This window comes from Nannobrachium achirus (assembly GCF_963921795.1).
Source record: "Nannobrachium achirus genome assembly, chromosome: 6".
NCBI classification, from domain to species: Eukaryota; Metazoa; Chordata; class Actinopteri; order Myctophiformes; family Myctophidae; genus Nannobrachium; species Nannobrachium achirus.
In genome coordinates, this window is record NC_137815.1 from 54,565,405 (window position 1) to 54,581,938 (window position 16,534).

A 16,534-nucleotide genomic window follows, 5' to 3' on the forward strand; every position below is an offset into this window, starting at 1 on the left:
CAAACAGAAATGTAATTGTCAACGACAAAAACACGATTAAATCGTTAATCACTATTATTTAAGTGACAATTAATCGTCATGTAAAATGTCTTGCTCTTGCTTACAGTAAAGATGTATTCTGTGCACCTGCTTGATTTTCATTGTTTTTGCTCCGTTTCTGGCTCCTGACAGAAAATACTACAATGAAAGGTCTGAGTGAAGCTGAAGAAAAGGCCCAGAGGTATTACCAGGCGTGCATGAACGAGGCCAAAATCGAGGCTTTGGGGGCTCAGCCTTTGCAAGAGCTCATCAATCAGGTGCTTTCATCAATTACTAAAAGCAATGTCCTTATCCTGTCACAATTTCTTTGGCATTTTTCCAGGGTAAATGTATTTTCTTGTAAATTGGCTCTACATACTGCTCATCTCTACATCTGTGAGCAGCTGCTACGAGCGTCTCTCTAAATTCTTCCTTGTTTCAGACAGGAGGATGGGCCCTCAATGGACCCTGGGACAAGGACAACTTCCAAGAGGTTCTGCGCGCCGTGTCGGCCAACTACCGCACCTCGCCATTCTTCACCGTGTTCATCAGCACTGACTCCAAGAACTCCAACAGTAACATAATTCAGGTGAGGAAGTTGGAGGTGTCAACACTTCTATTGATTTAATTCTTTAACGATTCTTAAGTTCTTGGTTGAGTTAAAACGACAGTCTTTACTCAAAACTCGCAAGACTTTCTTCATTTGCATCTGTTTCCAATTCTGGGAACTTTATATTGATCTAGATTTATAATTTCATGGGAGTGGTCTTCATTTGAAATATATAACTCTGATATCAGAGTTCAGGATCAGAATTCTTTGTCACTTCACACAAGTTTACACAGTGAGAAGAGAGAGGACAGAGGTAAAGTGAGAGCAGATGGGAAAGCGATAGAAAGGTTAAATATAAATATACAGTATACTGTATATGTAGGTACATGATGTTTAGAACATTAGCATCATATGCAGGTATGTTCATGTTATTTTAGAAACATTAGCATCTTATGCAGGTGTTTGCATAACGAGAAATAACGAATATGAGACTGGCTTATGAAAAGGTCAAACAAAACAAAACAAAACAAAACACAACACATATTTCATATGTTTACAATCTCTTCAGGTGAAACCATGCCATATAAATCTGCATAAGGATTATGTTTACAATCACTTCAGGTGAAACCATGCCATATAAATCTGCATAAGGATTCCTTATTTAAATCTGGAGACACTCATAGCTGGGCTGGTGTGGTGCCTGTCAGCAGTGGAACTTGAATGGGAGAGTAGGACGGAAGTGCTACAGTAAATCCTCCCGGTGTGGGCTCCTCACTGGCAGTTGAGCCAATAGGGTACAATAGCAGTGGCAAAACACAGAAATGTGTAGGGAGGATTCATTGGTATAGCAACTGAATTGGGAGAAAAAGGGGAGAACTATAATCGGCTACTCTAAATAAATACGAAATTAAAGATCCATCCCACCTTGGAGACTGTCTGTTTATCCCCTCCCCTCTGGAAGGAAGTACAGGATAAAAAGCAAACCAAACAGGCATAAAAACAGAGTCAATCCAAATACTGTAACCTCTATTTCCCCCCACTGCCAAAGACAGAAAAGGCAGAAAAAGACAGGCAATATCCAATTTCCCCAGGATAAATTATATCTCTGTATTACATGGTGCGAAGAATCCACTTAATATCTTTGGGTACCTCTCAGCAGTTTGACACTCACACTTACATTTGAATATTACAGGTTATTGAGAAGTTCAAAATTATACTGATATGATCTTTGGCAAGCAGCTCCTTGTTGGAGACAAGGAATCAAAACACAGGAGTGGGCTTGTGAATGCTCGTGATGTGTTTTGAACAGCAAGTCATAAGATATTTCTCTTAATTTTAGGTTGACCAGTCAAGCCTTGGATTACCCTCAAGGGATTACTACCTCAACAAAACAGCCAATGAAAAGGTAAGGTATTGTTTGGTTGCAGTGTTGTCTTACTGATTGTCTTGTTTTTTTCATGGCGGAATAATGGGAACACCTTTATTCCGCAGTAGGTAATCACTGAGCCGAATCAATGTCTTTGTAAAAGCACAGAGTGTGTGATTTAAAGACTGAGCACCTTTATGCTTTAAAGCAGTGGTTCTCAACCTGTGTTACATGTACCACTGGTGGTACTTAAAGGTCCGCTGTCACGCCCCGAAATTATAATAGTAGGATACAGTAGAGGCATGTTTTCACTACAGTTCCGGAATTTTTCCTGCAAAATAATTAGCATAATCATTTTCAACTTGCCGGGAGTTTTGTTTTTTGGGTGTTTTCACATGAGCAAAAATGCTGGCATAGCAATAAAATACATCGTTTTCACTACTAAACCGTGGCGGTATGAAAGTCCGTGTTGCCAGACTTTGCGAGAGAAATAAGCAACCAGGTGTACGAAAATAAGCCCCAAAAAGTGATATTATCTAGGCCACACAAGCAATTTAAAACTATAAGCATCGCCACATCAGCTACTTGACAATTGCCGATCTAAAAGATCACAACAAATAAAACGCAGCCAGAAACGATCAATATATACAAGCAACTTTACGGAAATCAAGACCATAGTCACTTATAATTAGCAGACATGGCAACGGAACCTGCAGCGCGCACCACACTGTCTGGACGGAGTGGACGCTTGCTAAAGCAGCAGCGACTCACTTCTGTTCGTATCTCTTTTTCTCTCTCACCAATGGATTTAACAAGTTACAAGAAATATTCTTCATGAAACAACACATGTGAACCTTATGTGTCACATAAGGTTCAGAAAGGATCGCTTATGCAACGTGTTGTTTTTTCTTTTTTTCTTTTTATGCGTCACCGATGGATGACCAGACTGTATTCCTCGTCGCTCGCTGCTCAGTAAAACACTTTACGACGAGAAACTATTTGATGCAGATGCAGCTCTTTGAGTTGGTAGCTTCCAACTTTCATCACATCACATGAGCGCATTGCGTCCCAATCAGACAAAAAATAGGCTATAGCACCGTAAAAAGAGTTGGTAAAGATTCCAGCTTTCATCACATTACGAGCGCATCCCGTGTCCCGTTCTCCAGACCGGACTTGTATCAAAACCCACACAGCTTAATTACAAATAGGCTATAGAATAGCCTACAAATAAGTTTGAACCATGAATTGAGCAAGCTTGCATTTCTCAGCACCGCGGCCGTATAGGCTGGAGATTGTAGAAAGAAATAGACGTCTGACTGTCTTCTGTGTTTTGTCAGGCTTACATAACATTCGAATGCAATATGGATTCTGAAGCTTTCAATCCCAATTACACTGCTTTAACTGTTAATATTGGCTCCTTGCATGCACCTGCTTGTCCGAAAAAAGTAAAAATCACGGTATGCCGTTTTCACTGTGGGGAAAATTCTATTCTCCCAGTACTTTAGGCAAAAATTACTAGGTATTTTCCCGTCACGTTTGGGACACCAAAACTCACGGAAGACAAAATAAGTGGCCGTTTTCACATGGCGTGAATTTCAAAATTGCCGTGATTTTGGAAAAAACTTCCAGACGTTTGACTCAGTGAAAACGGGGCTTAGGATACAGTAGGTCACGTGGTCTTTTTTAAAACGGTCTGGGTTAGGGTTTCTATTGTGTTACACATCACATGTTTGATTCTGGAACATCTCCATGCCAATAGCAGACACAAGTGCAGCTTTGTTTGGTTCTGGTTAAAAACACAAAGCCAGCATTAATGATGGATCTTCTTTAGGCTACTATTGTAGATAGCTATATCTGCTACACTGTAAATCTGTTGTGTTGTAGAAACATTGTTTGAGGCAACCCAAAACATCTTGTTGTAGGAAGTATTAGATAAAATATGCAAATAAAAAACCCTGATGCCGAGTCAGAATCGGATGAGAAAAATAATTTTGTGTGTTTCTATGTAGTGTAAAACCGATTAAAAGGAGAACAAAGACATATTATATTTCATTTAGAGTTAAGAAAATATCCCTAGCGGTCATTGTAGACTTTACCCCACTTGAACAGAAAATGAAGAACTAATAAGAAATGTCTCAGGCTCCAAGGGAATAACTCTGTGTTTGTAGTAGTCTGTATTTACATAGCGCAGGATTATTGTCATAATTGAATTTCATCAATATCCGCTGCTAACACCGCACCTCTGGCACTGGCAACGTGTACTTCTCAGTATCTGACGGCATACCTCGACTTCCTGGTGGAGTTAGGAGTCCTTCTGGGAGGCTCCGAGCAGACATCTAGAACGATGATGCAGGAGATTGTGGACTTGGAAATCACCCTAGCCAACATCACTGTTCCCCAGGAAGAGAGAAGAGACGAGGAGCTCATTTACCACAAGATGGAGGTCAGGGAGCTGGCGGTGAGTGGCAACCATTATGTGATCACATGGTTAAATGATTACAACTGCATACGTTAGTAATCCCAGTCCATGTGTTCACACAAGAGGGTTTTTATTGCGACCGTAGGTCGCATTTACTACCAAAACCTCCACAGGCTGTCTGTCAGTGAGTGAGTCAGTGAGTCACACTTTTGCCCTGCTCATATCTCCACAACCGTTGCCCCCATCCATGCCACATTTTGCACACACACTCCTTACCTGCCAAACTACAACCTCCAAGGACCCCCGGAGCTCCAGGGACCCCCAGGTGTAAAAAAATGTCCCTCCGTGAGTGACACATCACACGTCACACTTTTCCCCTGCTCATATCTCCACAACCGTTGCCCCCATCCATGCCACATTTTGCACACACACTCCTTACCTGCCAAACTACAACCTCCAAGGACCCCCGGAGCTACAGGGACCCCCAGCTCCCTGGGGGACCCCCAGATGTAAAAAAAAAAACAAATGTGCAAAAATGACCAAATGACCACCCCAACGGGGCTGCTCACGGGGAATTCCCGGGGACCACCGACTCCTGGTGCTCCAGAACGGATGCAAAAGTGGTGGTGCCCCCAGTGGAGGACCCCCTACACTGCAGCTCACATAAAATGCCGTAACTCCGGCTAGGAGCGACCGGGAGAGCCGGGGCCGGTACCTATTCGTCCGCCTCGGCGCCGCGCAGACCCCACCCCTCATTTCTCACATGGCCCTCTTCTAGCGCCACCATCAGGCCGATTCTTGCAAAGCCACCTACGGTCGCTTATCTCCCGATTAGGGAGTCTTACTGGTGAGTATTTAATGAAAATAAAATATATAATAAAAACTGCTATTTTTTCATAATCACTTAAACCCAAAATAACTTTTCCAGGGGCATGAACTTGGCCCCCTCCTTTTTTCCTTTTGAACAAAATCAGGCCCAAATCAGAAATTAGCCTACAAAAACAAATATGTTGATACATACTGTACATGTACTGTAAGCCCCTCCCATACACTAAAATGTGTACCCGGCCTGAATGGGTTAAAACCAGTAAGCCTCCCTAATCGTGAGATAAGCGACCGTCAGGTCACATGTATACACAAATAGGCCTGTAGTGTACCGCTTTGCGTGATTTTAGCACTAAGGAGCAGTGTCCAAAAATGTGTTTGAAAAAATCAGCCAGATGGTGGCGCTAAATGGGACAGATCCATGTTGATGACAGGACTCTAGACATACTATGTACCGCTTTCTGCGCTTTGTGTGATTTTAGGGCAAAATGTGTTGGAGCAGTGTCCGAAAATGTTAAATGTGTTTTGCAAGAATCGGCAAGTCCTGGATTGTAGCTTTAACCTTTAACATGTTTCGTAGAATGCCTAGCTACTTTGCCAACAAATGTTCTGAAAAAGAAATATATCAAAATCTAAATATCTCCATGTGTGTTTGTGTGCATTTTATCTGTGTTTTGTAGACTTTGGCCTCGGCAGTGGACTGGATGCCTTTCCTGAGAGAGGTCTTTGCTCCCGTGTCCCTAAACGACAGCGAGCCAGTGGTGGTTTATGCCAAGGAGTACCTCCAGAAGGTCTCTGACATCATCAAAAACACAAACAAAAGGTCAGATGACGGTCATAGTCATTTCCTCAATCAGCAGTCTAATACAGTGGTTCTCAACCTGTGGGTCGGGACCCCAAATTATTTTGGGAGGGGGTCCCCAGATGTTTAGCTAAATGTTAACAGTATTTTCTCACTCAACAGTAAACAGACCAACATACAGTATATCTGAACATTTCTAAAGTGACAATTTAAGGACTTTAAAGACCTTTTTAGTACTTCTGGTCAAACATTAGTCAAATTGTCAAATATCAGAGGCAGAAATTTTGAGGCGTTGTGAGCATGTAGAGCTGCTATTTTCACAATGGTATAGATCGAGTCAAACTAAATGCAATTCCAACTCCTACACTTCCAAGTGCTTGTGCAGGGTGGGTGGTACCCAGTTAAAATATGATTATTTTGGGGGTGGCGGCCTGAAAAGGTTGAAAATTATTTCATAGACATCTATCTGTGTCTTATTATTTTGTATAAGTTAAAATCAAAAAGAGAGGAGTCATCCAGAAAGATGTAATGTCCTTGAACTACTTTTCGGTATGTGTAAGACTTTAGGGTAAATCTGCTGCTACTGTACTCGGAACGGCCACCTATGTTTACATTGACATTGCTGATGTATGCTGCTAAAGGATGTCTCACCTACAACAGTATGTTTACATTGACATGCCTGATATATGTTGCTAAATGATGTCTCACCTGCATGTGAGACTACAGTATGTGCACAATGCTCATGTTCTATATCTGTTACTATTCTATTGCTGCACCCGGTGGTTTTCCTTATTCTTTCTTTCATTGCATTTGTTTACTCTATTCTTTTTACCTTTCCTGAAAACGGCAATTGATGGGAGCTTGTACAAAAAATACTTTCAACTCTTTTTAAAAAAAAGTTATGCTTTTAGATTTGTGATGTGACAATAGAGTTGAAGTTGATCACATACTTTATAGTCCCATTCATGCTGGCAGGTTTTCTTCAAGTTCTCTTCACATAAGAAGATAAACAACAACATGCATTTGTCTTTGCAGCCTCCTAAACAACTACATGATTATGAAAGTGGTGAGAAAGATGGTGTCCATTTTGGACCAAAGGTTCCAGGATGCAGAGCAGCGCTTCCTTGAAGTGATGTATGGAACCAAGAAGGTAAGAGCTGGAGATGAGATAAACATGCCATAGGCATTAGTGATGGACAATCCCGTTCATTTCAGTAATGATCCGTTCAAAAGATTTGTTCACCGTTCATAGCGCGATCGTCCCGTGAAAAAAGCGGGAGCGTTTGTATTACGCCGCGAGTACAGCCCACCGTCACGTCCTGTGTGCCGGGGTCTATTTAGGGGTAGGTGGCGGGGGTGTGAACGAAAGTGTGAACGACACATTTCAGGGATTTGAACGAATCGTTCATGAGTCTCGGTAATGATTCGATTCTTATATGCATAGTGCAGTGACCCCCAGTTTGATTATGCATTATTAGACCACGGACAGCCATTTGATAGTAATCTACCCTCTAAAATACTCAGTGTTGATTTAACTCTTTGTCTAAATGGAACCAAATGCTCTGTAACTCTTACTTACAGTATACAAAAGTATACTGTCAGAGTTACAGACCCGTAAGAGTATATTTGGTTCCGAACCAACATCATTTAACTGGGGAACTCCTCGACCTCACGTTGACAACCAGTTCCATTGTGGTACTGGTGTAGATGTACTTGCAGGGAAGTAGCAATCAAACAAATAAACACAAACTTTGTAGATATTCCACTTCTAAGAATTGAAACTTCACTTGGTATTCAGCAATTCCTGAGCCATGTGGCACATACTGTAGGCCAGGAGCTTATCTCCTGTTTCTGTTGTGTGATGCAGCTTGACGTACAAGGACAGCCCCTGGACATGACGCTGGTGGATAACAGATCTAAATATTTATTTCACTTCTTAAGCCTGGTTTATACTTAGTTGCATGCAGTCCTCTCACGTGAAGATAGCCAATCTACAAGCTCACAATGCATTGCAGCTCAAGGTGTTTGATATTTTCGGTGCACTGCGTGTTTGACACGGCATACCAACCAAGTATAAATCAGATATTAGCCTGCGCTGGTTTTAGTTTGCCATCTCCCAGGGGTGTCACACCAAATTCTGGGCCCTGGGTACAAGGATCCACTGTGGGCCCCCCCATGAATGTTCTTCATAGGGGGAGCGGGTTTAGCGGGTTTAAAACGCATTATTTTGTGCTTTAACAATTGAAAATAGCAGATATACAAGCTCACAGCTGTGAGCTTGTAGATCTGCCATTTTTGAAAAACATGAAAACTTGTAGTCTTTAAATATTTCAAATCCTTCTGTTTTAGTTTTTTTTTTAAAGTGGTGCTCAAATTCTTTCATGTGAACGACCCCCAAAATTATATGTATTTGGCCACGGACCCCATCTCAAAATATTTAGTTCCAGGGACCCCCCCCCCCCCCCCCCCCCCCCGAAGCAAACTTTGAGTTACAAATGTTCGCTTAAAAAATACATATATTCAAAGATTCACACACATTTTCATGACGTTTTCGATTGCAGATCTATCTGCTATTTTTCAATAGCTAAAGTATAAAATAATTCCAGGCCCCTCCACCTTGGGCCCTAGTAACTCAGTCCCACTCCACCCCCTTCCCCCCCTTTGCCACGCCCCTGCATCTCCTCCTCAAGATGACGTTAGAGAGACCATTTGATCACCAGGACCCCAGAGGGCTGTGTGTGTGTGTGTGTCATTAATGACTTGGCAGAACTGTAAGCTGGCAAAGAAATTGGCAGGATGCCAGTCGTCGGCTCCATGAAGGGTGTGTTAGAACTGACCCACGGTGTTTGTGCATGCTACGCACTGGAGAGCACATTTGCATGAGCATGTAGATGGAAATACATTAGCAGCTAAACTGCAATATTGAGGCCCTCTGTGAATTGAACTCCCACAGCAGATTACCTTAGCAAGTGCAAATTGTCAGCGACTTCAAACCTGGGGTTAATTAGACGCATAGCAGGAGGTCTAAAATATTAATAGCTGTCATCATTACACGGCCATTAAATCAACTACACAGTAATTTGTGCTGCCGGGCTATTGTAGATAGCTGACATATTATAAGCTGCTTCGCTGTGAGGTCTAGTGTGAACCCCTAGCCCTTATCTGAGCAAGATCCTGTTCCCTCGGCCCTGTTTTCCGCTGGGGTCATTCTGTAATAACAAACCAAGTACTTTCTTGGCCTGGGTTTTGTGTGTGTTTATCATTGTCTGTGTGTCCAGCCCGTCCACTTGTTCACAACATCGCTTTCCCAGAGCAATTCTCCTGTCTTTATCATTTTCTTTTTCCTTGTGTCATTGTTTCCTCCATACCTCTGCCAGGGTCCCTCCACCTCCCTTATTTTCTTTCCCTTTAACAAGAGGTCTGTGTTTTGATATTGAACAAGGGAGCCTCAACTTTACCTTTTTAATTATGAGGATTAATCATTTGTAGTAATTATACTGTGTGTCGTCGCTGTTGGTGGAATGGTGGTATGACGAAAACGGTTACTTTTCAGGAAAAGGAAAAAAGTCCAGATAGATTCAAATGTAGTTGTTCTTTAGTCACAAGCTCTTGTTAATGCTTGTCATTGGTTCGATATTTATTACACCCATAGACACACCTAATAACTTAAATGTCAACTTTGTTTTTTTACAACAAGGGTTCAAATTTTAGGTTGTAATTAGAGAAAAGAAAATATGACTGTTAAAATGTTTTCATTCACTGCTTTCTATTGTTTTAGCAATTTTAGTATTTTGATTTCAGTGGGTGGGGGCATGCGTACAAGTGGCTAAATATGTATTTTTAGACACAATAAGCAGGCAATTTCTTTGTTAATATTTACACCAGCCTCCATAAGTCACATCTGCCCATGAAAGATTGCGGTGCATCTTGGGAATGGGCTTATTGTGTGTGTCTAAAAAGACATATTTAGCCACTTGCATGCATGCCCCCAGGTTGGGGGCATGCATGCAAATCAAAATAGTTAAAATCACTAAAACGATAGAAAGCAGTAAATGGAAACATTATAACACTCATCTTTTCTTTTCTCTAATGACTATCTAAAATATGAACCTTTGTTGTAAAAAAAACAAAATTGTCCTTTAATTAACTTACTTTTAAATAATACAATTGCAGATCTACAAGCTGCCCAACAGCGATGATATATCCCCTCACATATACAGTACTGTATCTCAAAACAATTATTACACTACAAACAATTAATCAATTTAGACTCCACACCCCCATCCTAGTTATATCACAGGAGAGCAGTATTTGTGTTGTAACAAAGCTTAGGAAAATTATTCAAATGAAAGAATAACACCAGCCAAAGTTTCAGCATGGAGAAATACAGCTTCTATGGACAAGTTGGTCTGTGAATGTAGTGCAGTGAACATGTTGGAATTCAAATCAAAACAAAGACTATAGCAAAGACTGTCACTATGGGCGGGTTTCAGTGTTTATTATAAATAGACCTAGATGTTGAGGAGGGGTTAGGGGAGGGGGCTGACCTATTGTTGCCATTCTACCAGCCTCACTAAAACAACAGTCATCCTCTTCAGAGGGAAACACCTCCACGCCCACAGAGGGGGAAAGACCAACGTCTGTCGCCAAGGCAGAGATCCATAAGATCATGTATTTCAAAACAATGAAAGTGCTTTTCAGTATTAGCAGTGAATTGCACTTCTGCTGTAAACCTCTTATAGCAGCTATGTGTCTGTGTACATAGATTTCCAGACACTTCACCTTTAACTGTTAGTCAAATGTAACACGTTCAACAGTTACAGTACAATAAATAGCCTTTCAACACTTCCCTACAACTTGCGATTTGACGCGACAGTGTACCAATATCACCAAATATCTTTGCAGACAATAACCAATCTACAAGCTGACAACACTGTGAGCTTATAGATCAACATTTTGCCCCCAAAAAGAGATTCTAAGGATCATAATGGTTAAATTAGCCTCCCCCATCCCACAGGCTACATTGTCAACCAGTAAGGAAAGGTATCACCGACACAATAGATGTATGTCAAGACATGAAACCTAAGCAGCAGAGATGCATCTATATTGACATGCCCAAAATAGGGACACCAGGTTGAAAGCAGTGAACATCTTTTGTGTGTTTGTTTACTGTTCCAGAGCTGCACACCCCGCTGGAAGCTGTGCGTCAGTGACACGGACAGTGGCCTGGGATTTGCTCTTGGGGCCATGTTTGTCAAGGCCACATTTGCCGAGGACAGCAAGGCCATTGTAAGTGTTTCAAAGAATCACCCACTCACTAACTGTTCCCCCCCTGTGAGATGATTATGTGTTTCCTGACTTTGCCTTTGTCCTTCACTGTCATCCAGGCTGAAGATATGGTCTCGGAAATAAAACAGGCCTTTGAAGAGAGCTTGAAGCACGTAAGCTGGATGGACTCTGAGACTAAAAAAGCTGCAAAAGAAAAGGTGGGGGGAATGATGTTGCCTTGAATTTCTAATCTAACGATTTTTCTTTTCTGTTCTCCTTCTGTGGCCTTGGTGACACATTGGCATTAACTGAAGGCTGCTATAGACAGTGGTAACTGCATGAGCTGCTCTGTCCTGGCTAAGGGATTACTGTAACTCTTCAGCACCATCTGGTGTCAGCGTGATTTGGTTGTAAAAATGTTCTGTCTTTTTACTTCCAGGCAGATGCAATATACAACATGGTTGGATATCCACAGTTTATCATGAATGCCACAAAGCTGGACAAAGGTTTCAATGATGTAAGTGAATTTATGATAGTTCTGTAACAGCTAGACATTTCTCACAATAAGGTTTGTGTCACCTGTATACTTTAAAAACGTTACACACAGATACTCCATCTTGAATCTTCCTTTACTCTGCTCCTCTCCCCTTCAGTTTGAGGTGGTGTCAGACCTTTATTTCCAAAACGTCATGCAGTACTACAACTTCTCTGCCAGAGTGACCGCGGACCAGTTGAGGAAAACTCCCAATAGAAACCAGTGAGTTGCTCTGTGGCCCACCCAGCTACCCCCCCACTGTCACTCTTTGCTAGAGAGGAGGTCATATGCTCTGGCAGGCACACATTCCTATTCTGCTGACTCTATGGAATACTGCTGCTGTCCTCCTCGATCATGTCCGGCAACCGACTTGTCTTCGCCAGCTGACCTTTTTGTGGAGCTCACAGGCCCTCCAAACTGATTTGTATCCCAGTCTGGCAACGTTAGACTGGAGGGTCATCAGTACTCAGTACTAGTGATGTTTTGATGACCCTGATCTTAGCCTCACATGATTGTTTTTTGTCCTTTGTTTTTACAGGTGGAGTATGACCCCTCCCACTGTGAATGCGTATTACAACCCTACCAAAAATGAGATGGTTCTGCCAGCAGGGATCCTCCAGGCTCCGTTCTACAGTCGTTCTTCGCCTAAGTATGTCCAAGTGGTCAGTGCAGTGTGATCACTGTCCTAGCACTACACTACACTAAGTGTGTCAGTCATCTTCAGTGGATTTGGCTCTGTGCATTTTTAAGTTAATATTTCCAGCCTGTTTTGAACCAGATTTTTGAGATTTCCAGTAGTGTATAGTATTTGACCAAGCCAGCTGAATTTTACTAGTGTGTGCTCGCTAAAGTGTCTGCACAGACAGCTGTGTGCTCTGAATAATATTTATTATTATTGTGCAAATAATGTTTTATTAAAAAATAAAAACAAATCCTCAGGAGGAAAAGCACATTTCGTGGTTGAACCGTTGTTTGCACAAGTAAAGCATATTTTTGTGAATTTTATAACATTGGCCTGGATGCAAAACCAGATTTCCTGATTACATTATCTCCCGATGCTTTATGGGAATTTCAGTTTTTGCATCAGTCACGGTTTCCGCAGACCGCACACTACGGTTTCATCAAATCAAAATCTCAATCTCGCCGACGGCACTCAGCGAGATCAAAGAGTTTGACAAGGCACCTCGTCGCGGGCATCGAATTAGTTAATATATTATATAAGCCAAGTCAAAGGTTGGTGTCTAACAAAATCTGTATGTTTTCCAGAGCTCTCAATTTTGGTGGAATCGGTGTTGTCATGGGTCATGAGCTAACCCATGCGTTTGATGACCAAGGTTGGTAGATACCTTTTCTTTATTCAATGAAACTCAAAGACAGACTCATAGGAGAAAGAAAATAAAACTATTCATTTGGCAGAGTTCATTGATATGTGAAATTGTTATATATTATTAAAGGGAGAGAATATGACAAGGATGGTAACCTTCGTTCCTGGTGGAAGAACTCCTCTGTGGAGGCCTTTAAGAAGCAGACCCAGTGCATGGTGGAGCAGTACAGTAACTACAGCATCAACCAGGAACCTGTGAATGGGAAGCACACCCTCGGAGAGAACATTGCAGATAATGGCGGTCTCAAGGCTGCCTACAAGGTCTGAAAAAGAGATTTATTTTTATTTTTATTATTTTATACATAAATATGTAGAAAGGCTTATGGGGCTTTTAAGCCGTGACATCATTTTGTAGTCAGACCTCCAAGCAGATTTATTATCAATATCTGTCCCTCGCTATTTCAACAGATCCGAGACAAAAATAACGACTTAAGTATAATTCTACCACTTTCCTTTCAACAACAAAGAGAAGAAAAATTTGTAAATAGTAAAAAGATTCACGGGCGCTGGGGCCTTTTGGACCCCAAAAGTTCTCCTCTGCCTACAAAATGATGTCAGACTTAACAGCCCCATAGGTCTATGTTCCTCTTATGTTGCCACACATTTTCACATGGAAAACATCTATAGTTAGTTGTTAGTCAAAAATATTTACTATTATGTTCCTCAAAACAAGGAAACCCCCCTGGAGCCCCTTCAAGGACCCCTGGACCTCACTTTGAGAACCAGTGAAGTAGATAAAAAAGGAGATAGTCTACCTCAGTACCCTCGAAACGCAACAGGTGGTTCTGAGTGGCCTGGTCAGCCTCCAGTTACTCCTTCGCATGCACACATTCTTTCCGACTAATAAAAAGTCATAGGTTATACAGCAGATGAGCGAATCATAGGGGATAAAAGTGGCCTGCGTGAGCCGTGTGCATTAGCTTAGAGGAGGAGCTAAAACAGTCTCTTGTTTTTCTTGTAATATGCCTCTGCACACTTTTCCGTGGGGAGGATGGGATGGGGAGGTCCAAGTGTAACTCGATCATTTGTTGCTTTGAAGGCTTATGTGAACTGGATCGAAAAGAATGGCGAGGAGCCTACATTGCCTGCCCTGGGGATGACCAATCATCAGCTGTTTTTTGTAGGATTTGCCCAGGTATGTGACAGTTATGGCATATTGTTTCATAATGTATCAACATAGTCTCTAATGTGCTGCTCTTATTATAGTTGAAAAATATTTTTTCAAAGGCTGTCACCAAAGTCACAATTTATTGCTGTCCTAAACTTTTCAGAAATCAAATAAGAAAATACCAAATCTACAAGCTCAAGGCATGTCGTGATGCAACTTAAGCCTGTAGATCTGCTATTTTTGCTACTATTGTGTGACACTGTATTATGACGAAGTAGGGCCTTCATTTATATGGAGATGAGAGTTTTCTGCCCAACAGCAACAAATTGTAATGAGATTAGAAGGATTCATATAAAAAGAACGTTATATCTCTGGAACAAGGGGACCTCTTCATAAAAAGAAAGATACATGTAAAGAAATCGACATGTATGAATCTGTCTGTATTAATAATATAGGTAATATAGTGATGGATTATATATTTTCAGGCCCTGAAAAAAATGTATTTTCTTCTTGCAGGTATGGTGCACTGTCAGGACTCCTGAAAGTTCACATGAGGGTGTGATGACAGATCCTCACAGTCCATCAAGGTTTAGAGTCATCGGCACCATCTCCAACTCACGTGAATTCTCAGAGCACTTTGGCTGCAAAGCAAATGCCCCCATGAACCCTAAACACAAGTGTGAGTTGTGGTGACATGTCAGTCTGCAGAGAACGTTCTGACAGGTGGTGGTAAAAAAAATGAAATGAACTCTGGGGAAACTGAACAAAACAAAGAGTGACAAATCCTCCCCTGGATGGAGAATGCAGGTCTCTGTGACCACTGAAAATCTGACTGCCTTACCACTTAATTCTTCTCAGGTCTTCTTTATCAGGACAAAATGTTCCTGCCATGCGTGGAGGATGTCCTTTTCCCCAACTTCACCCACTAAAGACTGATGGTTTAGAAAGGAAGCTTTCCTCAAGTCGTTAAGCTCTGAAATGCACCCTCGTATTTGATAAGAGGGCCGAATGTAACACTGGAAACCAAATGGATGGTTAAAAAAATGAATGCACAGTAAAATCCTCAGTGTTAATTTAACCCAGAGGATGTTACTGTGTGGTTACGAAACTGGGGTGACCACGCTCATTCATGTGTCTTATGTCACAGAATGGTATTTGTCATTAGTTATTTTTCTCTATTTTTCTTTGTATTTTATCTGTTTCGCTTCCTGCACCAGATAACCTATGACAGTGGTTCTCAAAGTGTGGTCTAGAACCCCGCAGGGGTCCCAGGGGGTCCCCAGCTAAATTTGTTCATATAGCATCAAAATCAGTTTAACCACTTCTACATTCATTGGCTGTTTGAAATTTTGCGATCTCCTATTTTCAAAAAATCTTTGTCTCCGCCAGGAGAGTATGTTTTCGCCCTTGTCCGTCTGTCTGTCTGTGTGTGTGTCCGTCCGTCTGTGTCCGTCCGTGTGTCCGATTAGTTTGTTACCAGCTAATCTCGTCACCGTTGGCCCGGTCGCGGCCAAACTGTGCACACACACACTCCCTGGATGCCAATTCAGAACCTCTGCCCCGCATTTCTCACATGGCCCTGTTCTAGCGCCACCATGAGGCTGATGTTTGCAAAACACATTTCTTTACACTAATCCTACAGATTTTGTCCACAAATCATCTCTACAGTCATGTGATCAACATGGATCTGTCTGATTTTTCATATTCCATCCTAATTGGCTTATATTGGCTTCCAAAGTTTGCAGGATTGCTCAGTTTTTGAACAAAATGCCTCAAATCATGAACGCAGCTAACGATTACTGTGAAATTTGCCACACATAATCCCACTAGGTCAAGGAACAAATGCCACCCTTTTCACATCTGCCTGTTTTAGCGCCACCAGCAGGTAGACTTTTGCAAAACACATTTTTGGAACAATGCCTCACATCATGCATGCAGCGTCGGATTGCCATGAAAGGTCTAAGATTGGCAAAGAAGACATGCCACCCTTTTCACATTGGCCTATTATAGAGCCACCAGGACGCCTGACCTGGCGGAGACCTGTGCTTGGAAGAGTACTGCTTCTAGTTAAAGAATGTAAAATCTGGGAATATTTTTGAAACATTTTAGCAACACAAATATTGTAAGGGAGTCCCTGGCACTAAATATTTTCTAATGGGGGTCACCAGCTAAATATATAATTTGGTGGTCCTTTAAACGTTTGAGAACCACTGACCTGAAGGTTTGTAGCTTGAAAAGATGTTGGTCCAGATAATGAGA

The 16,534-nt window shown here is 41.7% G+C and overlaps 1 protein-coding gene across 2 annotated transcripts in view; it reads left to right on the top strand.

The window, feature by feature from the left end:
• ece1 (endothelin converting enzyme 1) overlaps positions 1 to 15,898 on the top strand; it is a 43,567-nt gene extending 27,669 nt beyond the window's left edge. For both annotated transcript variants that reach the window (XM_080727251.1, XM_080727250.1), the window contains 15 exons: positions 172 to 296; positions 461 to 607; positions 1,908 to 1,973; positions 4,204 to 4,392; positions 5,859 to 6,001; positions 7,016 to 7,130; positions 11,159 to 11,269; positions 11,368 to 11,466; positions 11,688 to 11,765; positions 11,902 to 12,005; positions 12,322 to 12,432; positions 13,050 to 13,117; positions 13,238 to 13,428; positions 14,207 to 14,302; positions 14,792 to 15,898. In XM_080727251.1, coding sequence (XP_080583377.1) covers positions 172 to 296; positions 461 to 607; positions 1,908 to 1,973; positions 4,204 to 4,392; positions 5,859 to 6,001; positions 7,016 to 7,130; positions 11,159 to 11,269; positions 11,368 to 11,466; positions 11,688 to 11,765; positions 11,902 to 12,005; positions 12,322 to 12,432; positions 13,050 to 13,117; positions 13,238 to 13,428; positions 14,207 to 14,302; positions 14,792 to 14,968 — 1,820 coding nt within the window. In that variant the 3' untranslated portion in view covers positions 14,969 to 15,898. The remainder of the gene's footprint in view (positions 1 to 171; positions 297 to 460; positions 608 to 1,907; positions 1,974 to 4,203; positions 4,393 to 5,858; positions 6,002 to 7,015; positions 7,131 to 11,158; positions 11,270 to 11,367; positions 11,467 to 11,687; positions 11,766 to 11,901; positions 12,006 to 12,321; positions 12,433 to 13,049; positions 13,118 to 13,237; positions 13,429 to 14,206; positions 14,303 to 14,791) is intronic.
• The last annotated feature ends 636 nt before the right edge of the window (positions 15,899 to 16,534 follow it).